Source organism: Chiloscyllium plagiosum, unplaced genomic scaffold, assembly GCF_037043375.1.
Source record: "Chiloscyllium plagiosum isolate Xiang-an unplaced genomic scaffold, Cpla_swu_hap1 HiC_scaffold_17, whole genome shotgun sequence".
NCBI lineage: Eukaryota > Metazoa > Chordata > Chondrichthyes > Orectolobiformes > Hemiscylliidae > Chiloscyllium > Chiloscyllium plagiosum.
Window position 1 is genome coordinate 12989148 of NW_028270155.1, and position 18663 is coordinate 13007810.

The 18663-nt window shown below is 44.8% G+C and overlaps 1 protein-coding gene across 3 annotated transcripts in view; it reads right to left on the bottom strand.

The window, feature by feature from the left end:
* The window catches only part of adamts18 (ADAM metallopeptidase with thrombospondin type 1 motif, 18), a 266551-nt gene that overhangs the window by 10679 nt on the left and 237209 nt on the right, over positions 1–18663 (bottom strand). For all 3 annotated transcript variants that reach the window (XM_087995705.1, XM_043706550.2, XM_087995706.1), the window contains 2 exons: positions 14672–14876; positions 4226–4420 (listed from right to left, as the gene is read on the bottom strand). In XM_087995705.1, the coding sequence (XP_087851831.1) occupies positions 4226–4420; positions 14672–14876 (400 nt within the window). The remainder of the gene's footprint in view (positions 1–4225; positions 4421–14671; positions 14877–18663) is intronic.

Below are 18663 nucleotides of genomic sequence, written 5' to 3' on the forward strand. Positions count from 1 at the left end.
CTCCCTCTCCCCCTTCCGCTTGTAGATGAGGGCAATGATGCCTTTCCTCATGGATTCACTCATGGTACCTGCCAGAAACATACTAATATACACCTCCAGCAGGTCCTGGCCAATCAAGTCCCACAGAGCAGAATCGAGCTCGACCAGTACGCTGTCGCTTGCGGGAGTTTTATTCTTTTCGAAGGATCCGAGGGCCTTGGTCAGCTCATCCAGAGATACCGGCTGGTCCAGCCTCTCCCATGTTCTGTCATCTGAGACCTCCGTGATAGAGGACAGGAATGACTGGGAGGCTGCGCTGTCAGTTGGCTTCGAGTCATACAGACTGGCATAGAAGGATTTGCTGATCCTCATGATGTCAGCCTGAGATGACGTTACCGAGCCATCTTCTTCCTTCAGGCTGCTGAGCACAGAGCTCTCTTTGTGCACCTTCTGGAAGAAGAAACATGAGCATGTCTCGTCCTGCTTCACGGAGTGGACCCTGGACCGGAAGATTATCTTGGAGGCCTCCGAGGCAAAGAGCAAGGCTTGCTGGCCCTTCACCTCCTGGAGAGCCTCCGTGACATCGACCTCCATCATCTGCAGCAGGAGCAGGTTCTGCATACTTTCCTGGAGTTGGGACAGTTTTTCCCCACCTCTCTCTCACCTCTTGAACACCTTTGAGAATGAAGTACCTCTTGATGTTCCCTTTTACAGTTTCCCACCAGTCTGCTGGGGACTCAAAGAGGGGCTTCACGGTTCTCCAACCTGCGTAGTCCCTCTTGAGCTCCTCAATGTTTCCTAGGGTCAACAGCTTGGTGTTCAATTTCCACATTCCCTTACTAGCCCGCTGCTTGTTTTTACAAAGGTACATAATGTGTTCGCTCACACCTTGTATAGGGTTCTTAATTTAAAATCTCTCCGTGCATGACCTGATTGAGAAAAGAACACACTAGTGTCATGGTGTCTCCTCATTGCCAATGATTGCACCCATATCTTATAAAGAAAATGGTGCATCACATCAAGGGTCTAGACATGTTGGAGCCCAATGCATCTGATGTTGTCAAGAATACTGAGAATGATGCTGTACAAACATGTAAACAAGGAACAAGAGTATCTGGATCAGTGGTGCTGGAAGAGCACAGCAATTCAGGCAGCATCCGAGGACAGGCAAAATCGACATTTCGGGCAAAAGCCCTTCATCAGGAATAAAGGCAGAGAGCCTGAAGCGTGGAGAGATAAGCTAGAGGAGGGTGGGGGTGGGGAGAGAGTAGCATAGAGTACAATAGGTCAGTGGGGAAGGAGATGAAGGTGATAGGTCAGGGAGGAGAAGGTGGAGTGGATAGGTGGAAAAGGAGCTGGGCAGGTCGGACAAGTCCGGACAAGTCAGAGGCTCGAGTTGCTGGAGGTTAGAAACTAGGATGAGGTGGGGGAAGGGGAAATGAGGAAACTGTTGAAGTCCACATTGATGCCCTGGGGTTGAAGTGTTCTGAGGCGGAAGATGAGGCGTTCTTCCTCCAGGCGTCTGGTGGTGAGGGAGCGGCGGTGGAGGAGGCCCAGCACCTCCATATCCTCGGCAGAGTGGGAGGGGGAGTTGAAATGTTGAGCCACTGGGCGATGTGGTTGATTGGTGCGGGTGTCTCGGAGATGTTCCCTAAAGCGCTCTGCTAGCAGGCACCCAGTCTCCCCAATGTAGAGGAGACCGCATCGGGAGCAACAGATACAATAGATGATATTAGTGGATGTGCAGGTAAAACTTTGATGGATGTGGAAGGCTCCTTTAGGGCCTTGGATGGAGGTGAGGGAGGAGGTGTGGGCACAGGTTTTACAGTTCCTGCGGTGGCAGGGGAAAGTGCCAGGATGGGAGGGTGGGTCGTAGTGGGGCGTGGACCTGACCAGGTAGTCACGGAGGGAACGGTCTTTGCGGAAGGCGGAGAGGAGTGGGGAGGGAAATATATCCCTGGTGGTGGGGTCTGTTTGGAGGTGGCGGAAATATCGGCGGATGATTTGGTTTATGCGAAGGTTGGTCGGGTGGAAGGTGAGCACCAGGGGCGTTCTGTCCTTGTTGCGGTTGGAGGTGTTGGGTCTGAGGGCGGAGGTGCGGGATGTGGATGAGATGCGTTGGAGGGCATCTTTAACCACGTGGGAAGGGAAATTGTGGTCTCTAAAGAAGGAGGCCATCTGGTGTGTTCTATGGTGGAACTGCTCCTCCTGGGAGCAGATACGGCGGAGGCGGAGGAATTGGGAATACGGGATGGCATTTTTGCAAGAGGTAGGATGGGAAGAGGTGTAATCCAGATAGCTGTGGGAGTCGGTGGGTTTGTAGAAAATGTCAGTGTCAAGTCGGTCGTCACTGATGGAGATGGAGAGGTCCAGGAAGGGGAGGGAGGTGTCAGAGATGGTCCAGGTAAATTTAAGGTCAGGGTGGAATGTGTTGGTGAAGTTGATGAATTGCTCAACCTCCTCGCGGGAGCACGAGGTGGCGCCAATGCAGTCATCAATGTACCGGAGGAAGAGGTGGGGAGTGGTGCCGGTGTAATTACGGAAGATCAACTGCTCTACGTAGCCAACAAAGAGACAGGCATAGCTGGGGCCCATACGTGTGCCCATGGCTACCCCTTTGGTCTGGAGGAAGTGGAGGATTCGAAGGAGAAATTGTTAAGGGTGAGGACCAGTTCGGCCAAACGAATGAGAGAACAAAGGTAGGCCAATTGGCCCTTTGAGTCTACCTCACCCTTCAATAAGATCATGGCTAATCTGATTTTAACCTCAACTCTACATTCTCACATAGCCCCGATAATCCCCACAGTAATCGAGGATCTAGCTACCACGGTTTCAAAATATTTAAAGATTCTGCATCCATTGCCTTGTGAAGAGAGGAATTCCAAACTCTCAAGCCTCAGCGGAAAAAAAGATTTCCTCATCTTTGTCATAAATGAGTGACCCTTTAAAACTATGGCACCTGATTTGAGATTAGAGTCATAGAGTCATAGAGATGTACAGCATGGAAACAGACCCTTCGGTCCAACACGTCCATGTCGACCAGATATCCCAACCCAATCTAGTCCCACCTGCCAGCACCCGGCCCATATCCCTCCAAACCCTTCCTATTCATATAACCATCCAAATGCCTCTTAAATGTTACAATTGTACCAGCCTCCACCACATCCTCTGGCAGCTCATTCCATACACATACCACCCTCCGTGTGAAAAAGTTGCCCCTTGGATCTCTTTTATATCTTTCCCCTCTCACCCTAATCCTATGCCCACTAGTTCTGAGATTCTTACACAAAAGGAAATATCCTCTTCATATCTATTTAGTCAAATCCCCTCAGGATCTTATATATTTCAATGAAGTCACCTTTAACTCTTCTAAACTCCACAGATACGGTAAAGCTTGCCTCTGTCTCAAATCTGAGCTCATCTCCAGTCTGTTATCTGGCAGGAAGAGCAAACTGCTAATGAGGTGACCAGAACCCACATACTTTCCACCCATTCTCTACATCACTTTCTCATTTTCTTCATTTTGACTCTAATGGCCACCATCCACCCACAGGAGTCTCAGGAGAATGGGAAAGAGTAACAGCTCAATACTGATGGAGGCAGCATGGTGGCTCAGTGGTTAGCACTGCTGCTTTCACAGTGTCAGGGACCCGGGTTCGATTCCAGCCTTGTGTGACTGTCTGTGTGGAGTTTGCATGTTCCCATTGTGATTTCAAATAAACCTGTTGGACTATAACCTGATGTCATGTGGCTTCTGACTCTGTCCCCTCAAGCAGACGACAATATAAGATTGCACAAGGATTGATTAATCATGGAGAGATTTGTTTATGGGGAGGCTAGGTAGGTACAGAAGGGAGACAAGAATAAAAGCCAATGTTAATATGGTGAAAGAAGGCCAATATGGGCTGAATGGCCTGTTGCTGGATACCACAAAATCCTAGTGTCACTGTATCGCTGGATACACAACGTCCCACAATGTGCCTCCCTTCAGCAATACCTGGACTGAACTGAGTAAGACCATAAGACATAGGAGCAGAAATTAGGCCATTCAGCCTATCAAGTCTGCTCTGCCATTCAATCATGGCTGATAGGTTTGTCAACCCCATTCTCTCGCTTTCTACCCATAACCCTTGATCCCCTTGATACTCAACGACCTATCTATTGAGTAGTTTATGAACTCCTACCCTTGAGTCTACTGCCCACAAAATCATGCCCTCTCTTCTTATGTCTAAATGATTTTGAGTACCTTGGTCCACGGTGAGGTGATCCAACGGAGTCTGTCATTCTTTGGGCAGCGCCGGAGCACACACATCTCCTGACTCTTTGGCTTCACTTCCTGGTTGCACAGACTCTCTGGTACGGCATGAGGCTTTGACGTAGGGTTCGTGCTTCTACAGTAGATGACACGTTTCCTCATCCCCCTTCCACACGTCTTGGAACACTGGAGACAAAAGACGGCTGCCATCAATTGGGTTCAAAAGGGAAAAGTGCTAGAGCGTGAGGACTAACATGTAAATAATGATCCATCATATTGGTCAGAAAAAGCCTCAAGGAAGTTAATCCACAGAAATGGACACTTATTGTGAGTTTAGTGATTACCATTCAATTCAAATTGAATTCAAAGTCATGTCCCATTCCAGAACTGTAAACATGCCATCCATGCCCACTGTACTACCATTCAGATGAGATATTAAACCAAGGACTCACTTTCCTGCTTAGGTAGAGGGCCCTATTGTGAAGAGTAGGAGATTGTCGCATTGATGAGACCATGTTTGGAGTGCCGTGTTTAGGTCTCCTTATTGTTGGAAAGACACCACCACAATCGAAGCAATTCACAGATGGTTCACTAGACTAATTCCTGGGATGAGGGAGTATGTTATGAAGAAAAGTTGAACTAGATGGGCCTCTGTTTATTGGAATTTAGAAGAATAGGAGTGACATTACTGAAATATACAAAGATCCAGAAGGGACTTGATATGATAAATATCAAAAGGAAGTTTCCCCTTGTAATTGGGTGGCTTGGTGGCTCAGCAGTTAGCCCTGCTGTCTCACAGTGCTGGGGACTTGGGTTCGATTCTACCCGTGCACGACTATCTGTGTGGAGTTTGCACATTCTCCCTTTTTCTGCATGGGTTTCCTCCAGGTACTCCAGTTTCCTCATAATCTATGCAGGTTAGCTGGATTGGCCATGCTAAATTGACCATAGTGCCCAGGGATGTGCAGGCTAGGTAGGTTATCCGTAGGAAATGCAGGATTACTGGGATTGGGTAGGGCGATGGGTATGGGGGACGGATGCTCTTCAGAGGGTCAGTGTGGACTCAATGGGCCAAATGGCCTGCTTCCACATTATAGGGATTCTATGAATTGTCTAGAATTAAGCAGGGAGTTTAAAAATAAGGAACATCCTATTGAAGAGGTGATGAGGTAAGATTTTAACTCTCAGAGGGTCATGAGTCTTTGGGGCTCTCTCGTCCAGCAGAGGCAGTGATTGGATATTTTTTAAGGTCAAGGTAGTTAGATATTTGGCTAACAACGGAATTGAGTTCTTGAGAGGGATGTCAGGGAAAAGGAAATTGAGGTCACAATTGGATCAGGCACAACCTTAAGAAATGTTGCAGTGGCCTCGAGGGGCCAAATGGTTGATTCCCTTGTACATTTGTAAGCTCCCTCCAGTAAACTGGGCTTACATTTATCCCTTAACCAACATCGCCAGGGCAGATTATCAAAGTTGGCTACTGTGTTCCCCGAACAGCTACAGTAACCAAATGAAATTAAAACTACTTAACTGGCTATGATGTGCTTTTTCAGGTTTATAGGTGATGAAATACAAGTGTTTCTTTGCACTGTTGTGGTAAATCTATTGAGCAGGATGCCAGGAGATTTCCATGCCATACTTTGAATAGCACATGAGACTTTTAAACACTATTCGGGTACATTCCAGACTTGGAAACTACATTGCTGTTCCTTCACTTCCATTGCTTCAAAATCCAGGAACTCCCTTCTGACCTGTGGCTGGGCCTACTATCCATGGACAGTTGCAGTTCAAGAAGGCAGCTTCTGTGACCATTCATCCCACTGACGGAGCTCAAACAGGTTTTTTAAAATGAGAGAAAGAATTGCAGGTGCTGGAGGTCTGAATCAAGAACACAAATTGCTGGAGGAACTCAGCAGGTCTGGCAGCATCTGTGAAGCAAAAGCAGAGTTAGCCTTTTGAACACAGTGCAGTCTCCCTGCTATAGAAAGGATGTTGTGAAAAGATGTACAAGGACATTGCTAGGGTTGGAGGGTTTGAGCTATATGGAGAGGCTGAATAGACTGGGGCTATTTTCCCCAGAGCGTCAGAGGCTGAGGGGCGACATTATAGAAGTTTATAAGATTATGAGGGCGTGGACCCTGGATCAAAGTCTTTTCCCCAGGGTAGGAGAATCTTATAGTAGGGGGACCGCACTGGATTTAAAGGTTAACTCTGCTTTTGCTTCACAGATGCTGCCAGACCTGCTGAGTTGCTCCAGCAATTTCTGTTTTCATTTTTGATCTTCAGCACCTATAATTCTAAAATAGAGAGAATAGGTTTAAGGTGAGAAGGGAAAAATATAAAAGGGACCCAAGGTCAGCTTTGTCACACAGAGGGATGGTATGTGTATGGAATGAGCTGACAGAGGAAGAGGTGGAGGCTGGTACAATTACAACATTTAAAAGGCATCTGGATGGATATATGAATAGGAAGGGTTTAGAGGGATATGGGCCAAGTGCTGGCAAATGAAACTAGATTAATTTAGGATACCTGGTAGGCATGGATGAGTTGGACCAAAGGGTCTGTTACCATGACATACATCTCTTTGACTCTCTGGCCAAAGTCTAGTAAGTTCTGAAGGGTCACTTGACTTGAAACATTAAATGTGTTCCTCTCTCCACAGATGCTGCCAGACCTGCTGAGTTTCTCCATCAATTTTGTTTTTGTTTTTGATTAAATATTATTCCACTGTGACATTTCAAAAGCTTTTGAGGCTTAATTGTATGGTCCAATGGTAATTCTGTGGAAATGAGAATTAGCTTTGCTGCATCATGCTTGAGTGAGCCTCCTGAAATCAAATGTACTGGCAGCAATGTTAGAAACACCCCCAAAGTTAATTCAAATTACACTTTGTTGGTAGCACTCTTACACCGAGGACAATGCAGGATATAGTTTTGCACCCAGTTATATGTATGGATTAGCTCCTGATCTCAGTAGGGATCCCCACCCGGATCGGATATGGGGGTTGGGTCGAGTGGGAGAAGTTGACAGAGCTCTTAGCATTAGCACAGAGTTACTGCTGAGATGTCTGAACTCAGCTTTGTCAATCAGCACTGAATGGGCACTGATGGTTGCTCATTTGAAAGGCATGGTTCAACCAAAAGAAATCTGAACAAATCAAGCAAGCAACAGCTGAAAGTTTAAGGCAGTAGTGATGGGGTGCTGCATTGTTGAAGTGTCATCTTTCAGACAAGAGGTGAAACAGAGGTTCTGATAGCGCATTGGAGTCAATGCAAGTCATGTTTCAGAAAAAAAAGCACAAAATTCTTCTGGAAAATGTTTTCAATCAGATGTACCTTGATATACTTTGAGATCAGTGGGATTTGAACCTGGAGATTCTAGCTCAGAGGAAGGGATAGAACCATTGTGTCACAGGGGTTTCAGGCACCTGCTAGTATCCTGGCCAACTCTCATCCTCCCTAACCCAAAGCACTTCAAGTGTTTAAGCTTGCAAGAGGAATAACAGTGAGAGGGCATAGATTCAAGGTGATTTGTCAAAGAAGCACGTGTGAGATGAGAAAGAATTATTTTTCACGCAGTGAGTCATTAGGGTATGGAACGCACTGCCTGAAAATGTGGTAGAGTCAGATTCAAGAGAACATTGGGTGATTATTTGGATGGCAATGGTCTACAAGGATATGGTGGAAAGGGCCGAAGGCTTGGCACAATGGGCTGAATAGTTTCTTTCTGTGTTGCAACATTCCTATGAATTTTAGAAGGTGTCGATTAATTAGACATTTATCTCTTGCTGAGGAAGTCCTGTGATAAGGTGGACAGCAGAACTGCCCCTTGAGCTAGGTGCTATTGGTTGAAGTCCCCACTTCAGGACTTGAAGGCACAGCAGGTACACTCTCATAACATGGCCAAATAAAACTCTAACAACCTGTAAATCCTTCCAGCATGTCTATGACAGGCGGCAAGAGAGGAAGAATCTGTTGGTCAGTCAAGTTTGACATAGAGCTCTACTCTTTATTGAGACTATTAACTAAGTGGAGAGAAAACGTCAGAAGCCCTTTGGTGCAGAGGGATCTGGTGCACGAATCGCATAAGTGTACAGCTGAAACAGCTTATCTCTCTTCATAAGAAAAGCCCCTCATCTCTAGAATGGAGTTACAGCAGGCAATAAGACAGATAAATAGAATTTTGTCATTTATTGCTGAAGGAAGAGAGTTTAAATGTAGGAAGCATTGCTGAAAGAGGTATGAGGCATTAGTGAGACCGTATCTAGAGTATTGTGTATGCTTTTGGTCCCCTTACTTGAGTAGGGATGTAACTGCATTAGCGGCAATTCAGAGGAGATTCACTGGATTGGTTCAAGAGATGAGGGGTTTGTTTTATGAAGACAGCTTGAACTGTTTAAGCTATACTTTCTGGAGTTTAGAAGAATGAGGGGAGATGTAATTGAGGTACATAGGATGCTAAAAGGGATTGACAAAATAAAAATAGAAAGGACGTTTCCTGATGTGGGATAACCTACAGCAAGAGATTATAGTTGTAGGATAAGGGGTTGCAGATTCAAAACAGAGCTGAGGAGAAATTATTTCTCTCAAAGTGTCATAAATTCATTACCCCAGGTTGCATTAGATATTAGGATGTTGAGTAAAATCAAGGAGGAGATGGACAGATTTTTAATTAGTAAAGGGTTTGAAGGGTAATGGAGAGTGGGCAGGAAAATGGAGTTAAAGCTGAGATGAGATCAGCCTAAATCATATTTAATGGTGGAGCAAGCTCAAGAGGCTCAATTGCCTACTCATAGTTTTTATAACTGTCTTATCCAGAAAAACCAGTTGTGGATAAAGACACAAATGTGTGGTTTGTCTGTTTATGCATCAGTGAATATGAGAAGCTTCTAAGACTTTTCTTATTGTTGGTTTGTGGGACTTTGTCTTCTACTTACATAGAAACTGCAACACAATAACAGCTCCATAGTCCCAAGGGACTGTGCTCATGTTTATGTACTGCATGAACCTATTTCCAAATTTCTTTATCTAATCCTTCCATTCTTTTCTCCCTTGTATACTTTTCTAAACTCCTCTTAAATGTAACTGTGTAATACATCTCTATTCTATGCAGATAAGTGGCGCATTCTAAACGGTCTCTGGTTTAGTTTAGATTCCTTGTTACATATGTAAGTGAGTATCTTAAATGTTTGGTGCCTGGTTTTAGATTAAATAAGAAATATGAGTCCATAAACCCCTGAACTCCTTTGTCAAAACAGAATCAATCTCATTCAACCTTGAATATATTCAACAACCCAGCCTTTACTGCTTTCTATCCAAAACTCTGTCCACTCTGGAGAATTCTCATGACTGACCACCCTCTGAGGGAAGAACTTCTCCACTTTCATCTTAAACATCAATCCTTAGAAGGTTGTATGTTTCCTTAATCTCCTCTTAAAATCCAATTCCCATGGATTCAACCTGCTCAATCTTTCCTGATAAGACAAACCCTTCATGACAGAAATATCTCACAGGTGACAACTTTACCACATGAAAAATAATTCATTATTTTATTGATTCTATTTGACAACCACTCTGCCTTTACTTGTTGCAGGAAATAACCCCTAGCCTTTCCTGATAGTTATATCCTCTCAGTTCTGGTATCATTCTCATTAGGCTTCATTCGTTCATCTCCTGAGTGCTTTGATATTTGTTCTTCGTAATACGGGACTAGCATAGTTGACATTCAGTCAAACCTGCACATGGATCATTTTCAACTGTAGTTTAGAAATATACCGGTGCAAACATATTGCTTCCATGGTGAATGAAGCATAACCAGGATTCACTGTTTGTGAAACAGCCATCAATGAAACATAATCACTCTCAAGTCAGGGCCTGTGCATCTCTGGAGGGCAGTAATAGATGCAGGGTGCAGCACACTGAGAGCTCACTGGGCATAGCAGATGTGGTGATTCCTTCTGCAGATGTCACCACCAGGAGAACAAGTGAAATCCTGAACATGACCTTTGGAGGGCAGCAGAATAATGTAGCAGAACAATAAAGTACTTGGAGGAGGACTTCCCTTTGTAACTCTGTGCCAGGAGTTCCCTTCAGTTCTGTTCCAAATTCTAATCGGAAATGAAACGCAGTATATAGATCTTGGAACACATCCAATAAACTCTACTATTATAGGAAACTATCTGTGCAAAAAGGGATTTTCATGTCAGGTCTTACCAGATTCAAATTCCTAACAGGTAATTTCAACAGAAATACTTCATTAAACACTATAATATTGTGCAGCTGGTTTAGAAAGTGGGACTCAATACTGTGTGTCTATTGAAATAATAAGGTAGCTTTTCCCATTGTGATAAATAGATAGAAATTTCACATTCTACTAGCCCACACTAATTCATCTATATTATTATTAATCAGTTCTTATCCAAAGACTTTGTCCTGCATCTCAGGGGCCAACTTTACCTCAGCAGGTAGCATTCTTTCTTCTGACTCAGAAGGTTCAAGTCTCACTCCAGGAAGACTGAGCTCAAAAAAAAAATCTTGGTTGCCACTTCCAGGATATCACTGAGGTTACAGAATTCGAAATGTCATCTTTCAGATTAGATACTGAATTGAGGCTCCCACTATTCCGTCCTCAGAGGCGAATGCTAAAGGCTACATGGCCTTACTTCAAAGGATAATAGAGATGTTAAATTGAGTGTCCTGGTCTATATTAATCCCTCAATCAAAGACAGGAATGGAGATTACCTATTTGTTAATAGACGGCACCTTGTGGGACCTTGCTGTGCACAGTGTAGCCAACCTTCCCCCCTTTCAGCAGTGACTACAGTTTGCAAGTTCTTCATATTTTCTACCAGAGATATATTTCCCTCCGCACCCATTTCCGTTTTCCACGAAGACCGTTCCCTCTGTGACTACCTGGTCAGGCCCCCCAACAACTCACCCTCCCGTCCAGGCACCCTCCCTTGCCACCGCAGGAATTGCAAAACCTGCACCCATACCTCCTCCCTCACCACCATCCAAGGCCTCAAAGGAGCCTTCCACATCCATCAAAGTTCCACCTGCAAATCCACCAATGTCATTTATTGGTTGTTGCTCCCGATGCGGTCCCCTCTACATTGGGGAGACTGGACGCCTCCTCGCAGAGTGCTTCAGGGAACATCTCTGGGACACCCGCACCAATCAACCCCACCACCCTGTGGCCGAACATTTCAACTCCCCTTCCACTCTGCTGATGACATGCAGGTCCTGGGCCTCCTCCACCGACGCTCCCTCACCACCCAACGCCTGGAGGAAGAACGCCTCAGAACACCTCAACCACAGAGCAATGTGGACTTCACCAGTTTCTTCATTTCCCCTCCCCCTACCTTACCCCAGTTCCAAACTTACAGCTCAGCACCATCCTCAGGACCTGTCCTACCTGCCAATCTCCCTTCCCGCTCCACCCTCCTCTCTGACCTATCTCCTTCATCCCCATCCCCATCCACCTATTGTACTCTTTGCTACCTTCTCCCCAGCCCCACCCCCCTCCCATTTATCTCTCCACCCTGGAGGCTCCCTGCCTCTATTCCTGATGAAGGGCTTTTGCCCGAAACTTTGATTTTCCTGCTCCTCGGATGCTGCCTGGCCTGCTCTGCGTTTCCAGCACCACTCTGATCTAAACTCAGGTTTCCAGCATCTGCAGTGCTCACTTTTTCCCTCTAAAACACCTCAGGCCATCCTGAAATCATGAAAGATTCTATCTAAATACAAGTCTTCATTTCCTTAAATACTGTTACATATTTAACGAGAGAGTTCCTCCTGCATTATTACTGACAGGTAATTATAGAAGTTACATATTAAAATTTTGGTGAACATTAAGTGAGGTACATGTGTGGACACATTGCAAAGCTCTTAAAGAATAGGTTGATGCAATTTTCATAAATGCATCTTCTCATTTTTCTTCCATTCTGATCTGATTAAGTAGTTATTTAGCTCTTTCAAGTGCTTAGACTATACTTTAGAGCTTTACTAATTTCTTCTTTCATTTTGACCATCTTAAATGATGCGGGTGTGTAATTAAAAACTCCATTCCCTCTTGCATGTGAGCAAGCAGGTGTAAGCCATTCAGTCCCTTGAACCTGCTCCACCATTTAATAAAATCTGACTATCAATCATCATTAATTCATGCATTCTCTGTCTCGACTAAATTAGAGAATCCTCATCAAACTGTCAAGCATCCCCCTCTCATACAATACATTGTTTTCCCTTAACCTGGCATTTCTTGAGAATTTAAATTAGAGTGGTGCTGGAAAAGCACAGCAGGTCAGGCAGCATCCGAGGAGCAGGAAAATCGACATTTCAGGCAAAAGCTCTTCATCAGGAATTATCCTGATGCATGCAAGATGTGGCACAGTGGCTCAGTGGTTAGCACTGCTGCCTCACAGCACCAGGGACCCAGATTTGATTCTAAGATCTAGCACCTGTCTGTATGGAGTTTGCACATCCTCCCTGTGTCTGCATGAGTTTCCTCCTGGTGCTTCAGTTTCCTCCCACAGTCCAAAGATGGGCAGGTTAAGCAGGTTAAGATTGGTTATGCAAAATAGGGTGGCACAGTGGCTCAGTGGCTAGCACTGCTGCCTCACAGCACCAGGGACCCGGGTTCAATTCCCGTCTCGGGCAACTGTCTGTGTGGAGTTTGCACATTCTCCCCGTGTCTGCGTGGGTTTCCTCCGGGTGCTCCGATTTCCTCCCACACTCCAAAGATGTGCAGGTTAAGAGAATCGGCCATGTTAAATTGCCCGTAGTGTTAGGTGGATTAGTCAGGGGTAAATGTAGGGGAATGGGTCTGGGTGGGTTGCTCTTCAGAAGGTTGGTGTGGATTTGGGCCAAAGGGCCTGTTTCCACACTGTAGGGAATCTAATCTAAATTGCCCATAGCCTCCAGGAATATGCAAGTTAGGTAAATTAGCCATGGGAAATGTGGGGATAGGGTAGTGAGTTGGGTCTGGGTGGACTCGATGGGCTGAATGGCCTGCTTCCATATTGAAGGGTTTCTATGAAAATCTTTGACAAATGTATCTTTATCAGCACCACTCAAGTTTTATTCAACTCAGCAACTACATATAGACACATCCCTGAGATGGAAGGTTTCATGCTGGTTCTAAATGGAAATTATTAAAACAATATTCATGAAGTACAGGAGGTTATTCAGTCCATCAAGCTTATGCCAGCTCTTTCAAAGAGCTTTCCAACTGGCCACACTCCCTTATTCTTCTTAAATAGTTCTCCATTTTCCTCCTTTCCAATATTTACAGATTAAGAATTTGACTTCTCTCTAACTCCTTGACAATGCTTTCCATTATAATAACTTCTATCCACCATTACAACGGAAATGGAAGGGCGCTGCACAGATGTAGATAAGGCCAAACTGTTCCCACTTTTGAAAGGATCAAGAATGAGGAAGCATGGAAGCACAAGTGGATATGAAGAAAACTTCATGGTTTGGAACACATTGCCTAAGAGTGAAGCAGTGACAGGTTCAACTGAAGTATTTGAGGAGAAAGTGAGGACTGCAGATGCTGGAGATCAGAGCTGAAAATGTGTTGCTGGAAAAGCGCAGCAGGTCAGGCAGCATCCAGGGAACAGGAGAATCGACGTTTCGGGCATAAGCCTGAAGAAGGGCTTATGCCCGAAACGTCGATTCTCCTGTTCCTTGGATGCTGCCTGACCTGCTGCGCTTTTCCAGCAACACATTTTCAACTGAAGTATTCCAAAGGGAGCTAGACTGTCTTTTGAAAAAGAAGGAAGTGCAAGATTATGGGTGAGAAGGCTGGGGAAAGTCATTGAGTGAATTGCTCATTGGGCATAATGGGCAGAGTGGCTGCCTTCCATGCTGTCAGTTTGCTTTGATATTCGATGTAAATATGTCATTAATATCCCCCATCAAGAGGGGACACTGCAGGATCACCATGAGTCAAAGGGTGTTATGCTCAAATAAGCAAGGGGTATTACCACTTCACTACTAACCCAGAGACCCAGGTAATACGCTGGGAACCCATGTTCAATTCCCATGTGTGGCAGATAGTGAAGTTTAAATTAAGAGTCTAATGACAATCATGAAACCATTACTGACTGTCAAAAAAAACCTTTTAGAGAAGAAAACTGTTATCATTACCCAGTCTGGTCGACATGTGACTCCAGAACCACTGCAATGTTGTTGACTCTTAACCACCCTCCGTGCAATTAGGGTTGGGGATGAGGGCCAATAAATGCTTTCCTAGCCATGATGCAACATTGAGTAAAATAGAAAGTAACAATGGAATTTATAACAGAAATCTAGAAACAAGATAAGCATGTGTTGACGTGAAATTGTCCCATTTGCTCCTCACCTTGCTTCAGTTCATGGCTTTGCTTGTTAGTGTGTGAGACCAAGTCTTGTCAGTTTAGTCATGAGTTATGGTTACCTGGGTCCACGCTCCCGTAGTCCACTCAGGCGGGCAGTCCTGGATGTTGCAGGGCTGTATCTGGGCAGGTGCCACCGGTGGGCACATGGAGCTTGGCACTGCTTCATCTCGTTGGAAAGCTACCTTACGGAAACACTGGATCTGCCGCGCCTGCTTCCCTCCTCCGCAAGACCTGCTGCAGTCATCCCATTTGCCAGCCGACCAACTGTGGGAAAAGGAAATAACATTGAAAAGCAGGTCACTGAAGCCTGAACAGTGAGAAGAACCTGCCGAATCCCAAAGTGGCACTACACCAAAGAATGTAAGCCAGCTATCTCAGTTCTACCATTCCCATGTTGTTTCGTACAGTAATCGGAGACAGCTCATTTAGGACCAAAACTTGCGGTTGGGCTTCCATGCGATGGATTAAACATAGAAAACAGGCTGAATTTTAACAGGATTCTGCACTCCCCAGCCTCTCAGTTATGTTGTAATTACAAATCTAGTCTGTATGTGTAGACTTCAGAGTCTACAGACAGGCTACACATACAGATCAGATTCTTAACTACAACAGTAAAGGCCCCAACGTCCACAAACAGAGCTGTGTCAAGCCTCTGTTTAAATGAGCTGTAACACACTGCAATGCCCCAGAGCTCTGCAGGAAAGCAGAGGAACATCTATACAAAGTCTTTGCTAATAATGGGTACCCTAACAGCTTCATTCACCAATGCCGAGCACACAAACAACACCAAGAAGACACAGTGTGCCCCAAAACACTGACCACCTTACCCGATATTAGAAACGTCTCGGAACTGGCTACAAGATTTCTACATCCCCTGGGAATAACGACAGCACACAAATCAGTAGCCACACTTCGCCAGCTACGATCCAAGACAAAATACCTCATACTCACAACATGCAGGATGAATGCAATATACAAAATACCATACAGCAACTGCGATAAACATTACACAGGACAAACAGGCAGGAAAACCGCCACCAGAAAACATGAGGATCAGCTTGCAACAAAAGTGACACAACCAACTCTCCCTCATGTCAGTACACACTGACAATGAAGGACATCAATTCAACTGGGACAATGTTACGATACTGGGACAGATAAAACAAAGCCAAGCTTTGGAATTCCTGGGAGCCTGGTATTCATCCACTGGTTCCATAAACAAACACGCTGAAATAGACCCCATCTACAGACCACGACGGTACAAAGCCGAAAATAGACCCAGCCTCTATGACAGACAGAACCGTATAAAACCTGGGCAATAACAGCGCTCCATCCAGAGGCTACACAATACTGAAGATGTCACCCAGGAGGGGGACAAAACGTTTGCAACAAAAAATCAACCGGGTCTGCGAACTGACCAACAACTCTAACAACAACCTGAGTGTTCAGGGTTTAACATGGTCCCAGCATCACCTCTCTACTCTTAAGCAGGGTGTGCTTATGGCAGATGGCAGGGTCTTAGTTTGAGGGGCCTTGGGGGTGGGGGGGAGAGTAAAGAGATAAACATGATGTTTATGGAGTTCCTGGGGGAATGAGGGTCCCTCTGTTGAAGAAAGCAGACTCACAAAGAAGGTCCTCTCCATTTACCTACCCAATAGAAGAAGTTTCAGCTGGCTCCCTTCCTGTCAAGGAATGGTGGGAGTAGGATGATGGCCTTTAGTTTCCATTCATTGGATGGTTTAGGACCTCAATAGGCCCAAGGGGCAGGGAAATGGCTAAAGACTACCCTGCCACCAACAACACCAATCCCCTCCATAGGATTTTAGACAGGGTTGTGTTGAGGGGGTGGTTAGGGGTTAAGCATTTAGGCAACAGAGGAATTTTACGAGACCCATTCTTCCACCTTCAAAACCATTAAAAGAGGAAAATAAAATGCAGCCCGTTAAACATCAAATATTGCATTCATATTGCAGCTTTTACAACCTTAGGATGTCCCAACTGACTTTTAGTGAAGTGCAGTCACTAATAGTAAAAATAACAATTCCCAGTAAGGTTCTGCAAACAGCAATGCATCTTTGCCTGCTTTTATGATTTTGTTTCAGAGATAAATATTGGCTCAGATAGCAGGAAACACTCTTTTGTTTTTTTTCCAAATAGCACTTTGAGGATTTGAATAGTTGGAAAGGATTGTGATTCCGCACAGGTTTCAGAAGCACAGGAGTGTTGTGTAATTAGAGCACAATATACCATCCCGCTTCAAAGTCATTCTGAGATATACCCTACTGAAGCCTTACGGTCACTTGTTGTTCAGCAGGCCCAAGTCATTCAGAGTTTAATGGTTTATTAGTAGGAATCAGATCAGATGCGGTTTCTAGACATCAAGAGTGAGAATTTTCTTTTTTTAATCAAGGAGTTGAATTTCTCAGCATTTCCAATGAATATTAATTCCGCTTGTCCACAGTTGCTGCTAGCACAATGGGCAACAACAACTTGCATTTACGTAGTATCTTTCACAAAAGGAAATGTCCGAATTGAATTCAGAGCAATATTGTTGAGCAAAACCTGATGCTGAGCAACTTCAGAAGATACTCGTATGACAAAAAGTTTGACCAAAGGGACAGGAATTACAGGACATTTTAAAGGTGGACGGAGTGGAGAGAGGTAGCAGTGGCCCGGTGAAGAGAGGGTGTTTTAGACCCTCAGTATTCAGCTATCAGTGGTGTGCCACAAGGATTGATGCTGAGTCTGCTGCTTTTTGTCATTTATATAAATGATTTGGATGTCAATGTAGGAGATATGGTTAGTAAGTTTGCAAATGACACAAAACAGGTGGTGTAGTGAAGAAGATTATCTTAGAGATACAACAGGACCTTGATCAAATGAGCCAATCGGCCAAGGAGTGGCAGATGGAGTTTAATTTAGATAAATGTGAGGTGCTGCAATTTGGTAAGGTAAAGCAGGGTAGGATATATACAGTAAATAGAGTTATAGAGTCATATAGATATATAGCACAGAAACAGATCCTTTAGTCAAACTTGCCCATGCCAACCAGATATCCTAAAGTAATTGAGTCCCATTAGCCAGCACTTGACCCATATCCCTCTAAACCCTTCCTATTCATGTCCCCTCCAGATGCCTTTTCAATGTTGTAATTGCTTGAGCTGTCACCACATCCTCTGGCAGTTCATTCCAAACACATACCACCCTCTGAGTGAATATATTGTCCCTTAAGTCTCTTTTAAATCTTTCCCCTCTCATCCTAAACCTATGCCCTCTAGTTCTGGACTCCCCAACCTCAGGGAAAAGAACTTGTCTATTTACCCTACCCATACTGCTCATGATTTTATAAACCTCTATAAGATCACCCCTCAGCCTCCGACACTCCAGAGAAAACAGCCCCAGCCTTTTCAGCCTCTCCCTATATCTCAAATCCTCCAGCCCTGGCAACATCCATGTAAATCTTTTTTGAACCCTTTCAAGATTCACAACATCCAGAGAGAGCAGGGAGACCAGGACTACATGCAATATTCCAAAACTGGCCTAACCAATGTCCTGTACATCTGCAACATGACCTCCCAACTCCTATACTCTGACCAATAAAGGAAAGTATACCAAATGCCTTCTTCACTATCCTATCTACCTGCAACTCCATTTCCAAAGAGCTATGAAGGTTCTGTGGAGTGTAGCCAATAAAGAGCACTAGGGCTGCAGTTGCATAGTTCCTTGCAAGTTGAATTACAGGTAGGCAGGGTGATGAAGGTGGTATTTGGTATACTTACCTTCGTTGGTCAGAATGTTGAGTACAGGAGTTGTGATGTCATGTTGTGACTGCACAGGACATTGGTTAGGCCACCTTTTGAATACTGTGTGTAATTCTGGTCACCTTTCTATAAGAAAGATGTTGTGAAACTTGAAAGGGTTCAGAAAATATTTACAAGGTTGTTGCCAGGGTTGGAGAGTTTGAGCTGTAGGGAGAGGCTGAATAGGCTGAAGCTTTTTTCCCTGGAGCGTCGAAGGCTGAGGGGTGACCTTATAAAGGTTTATGAGGGGC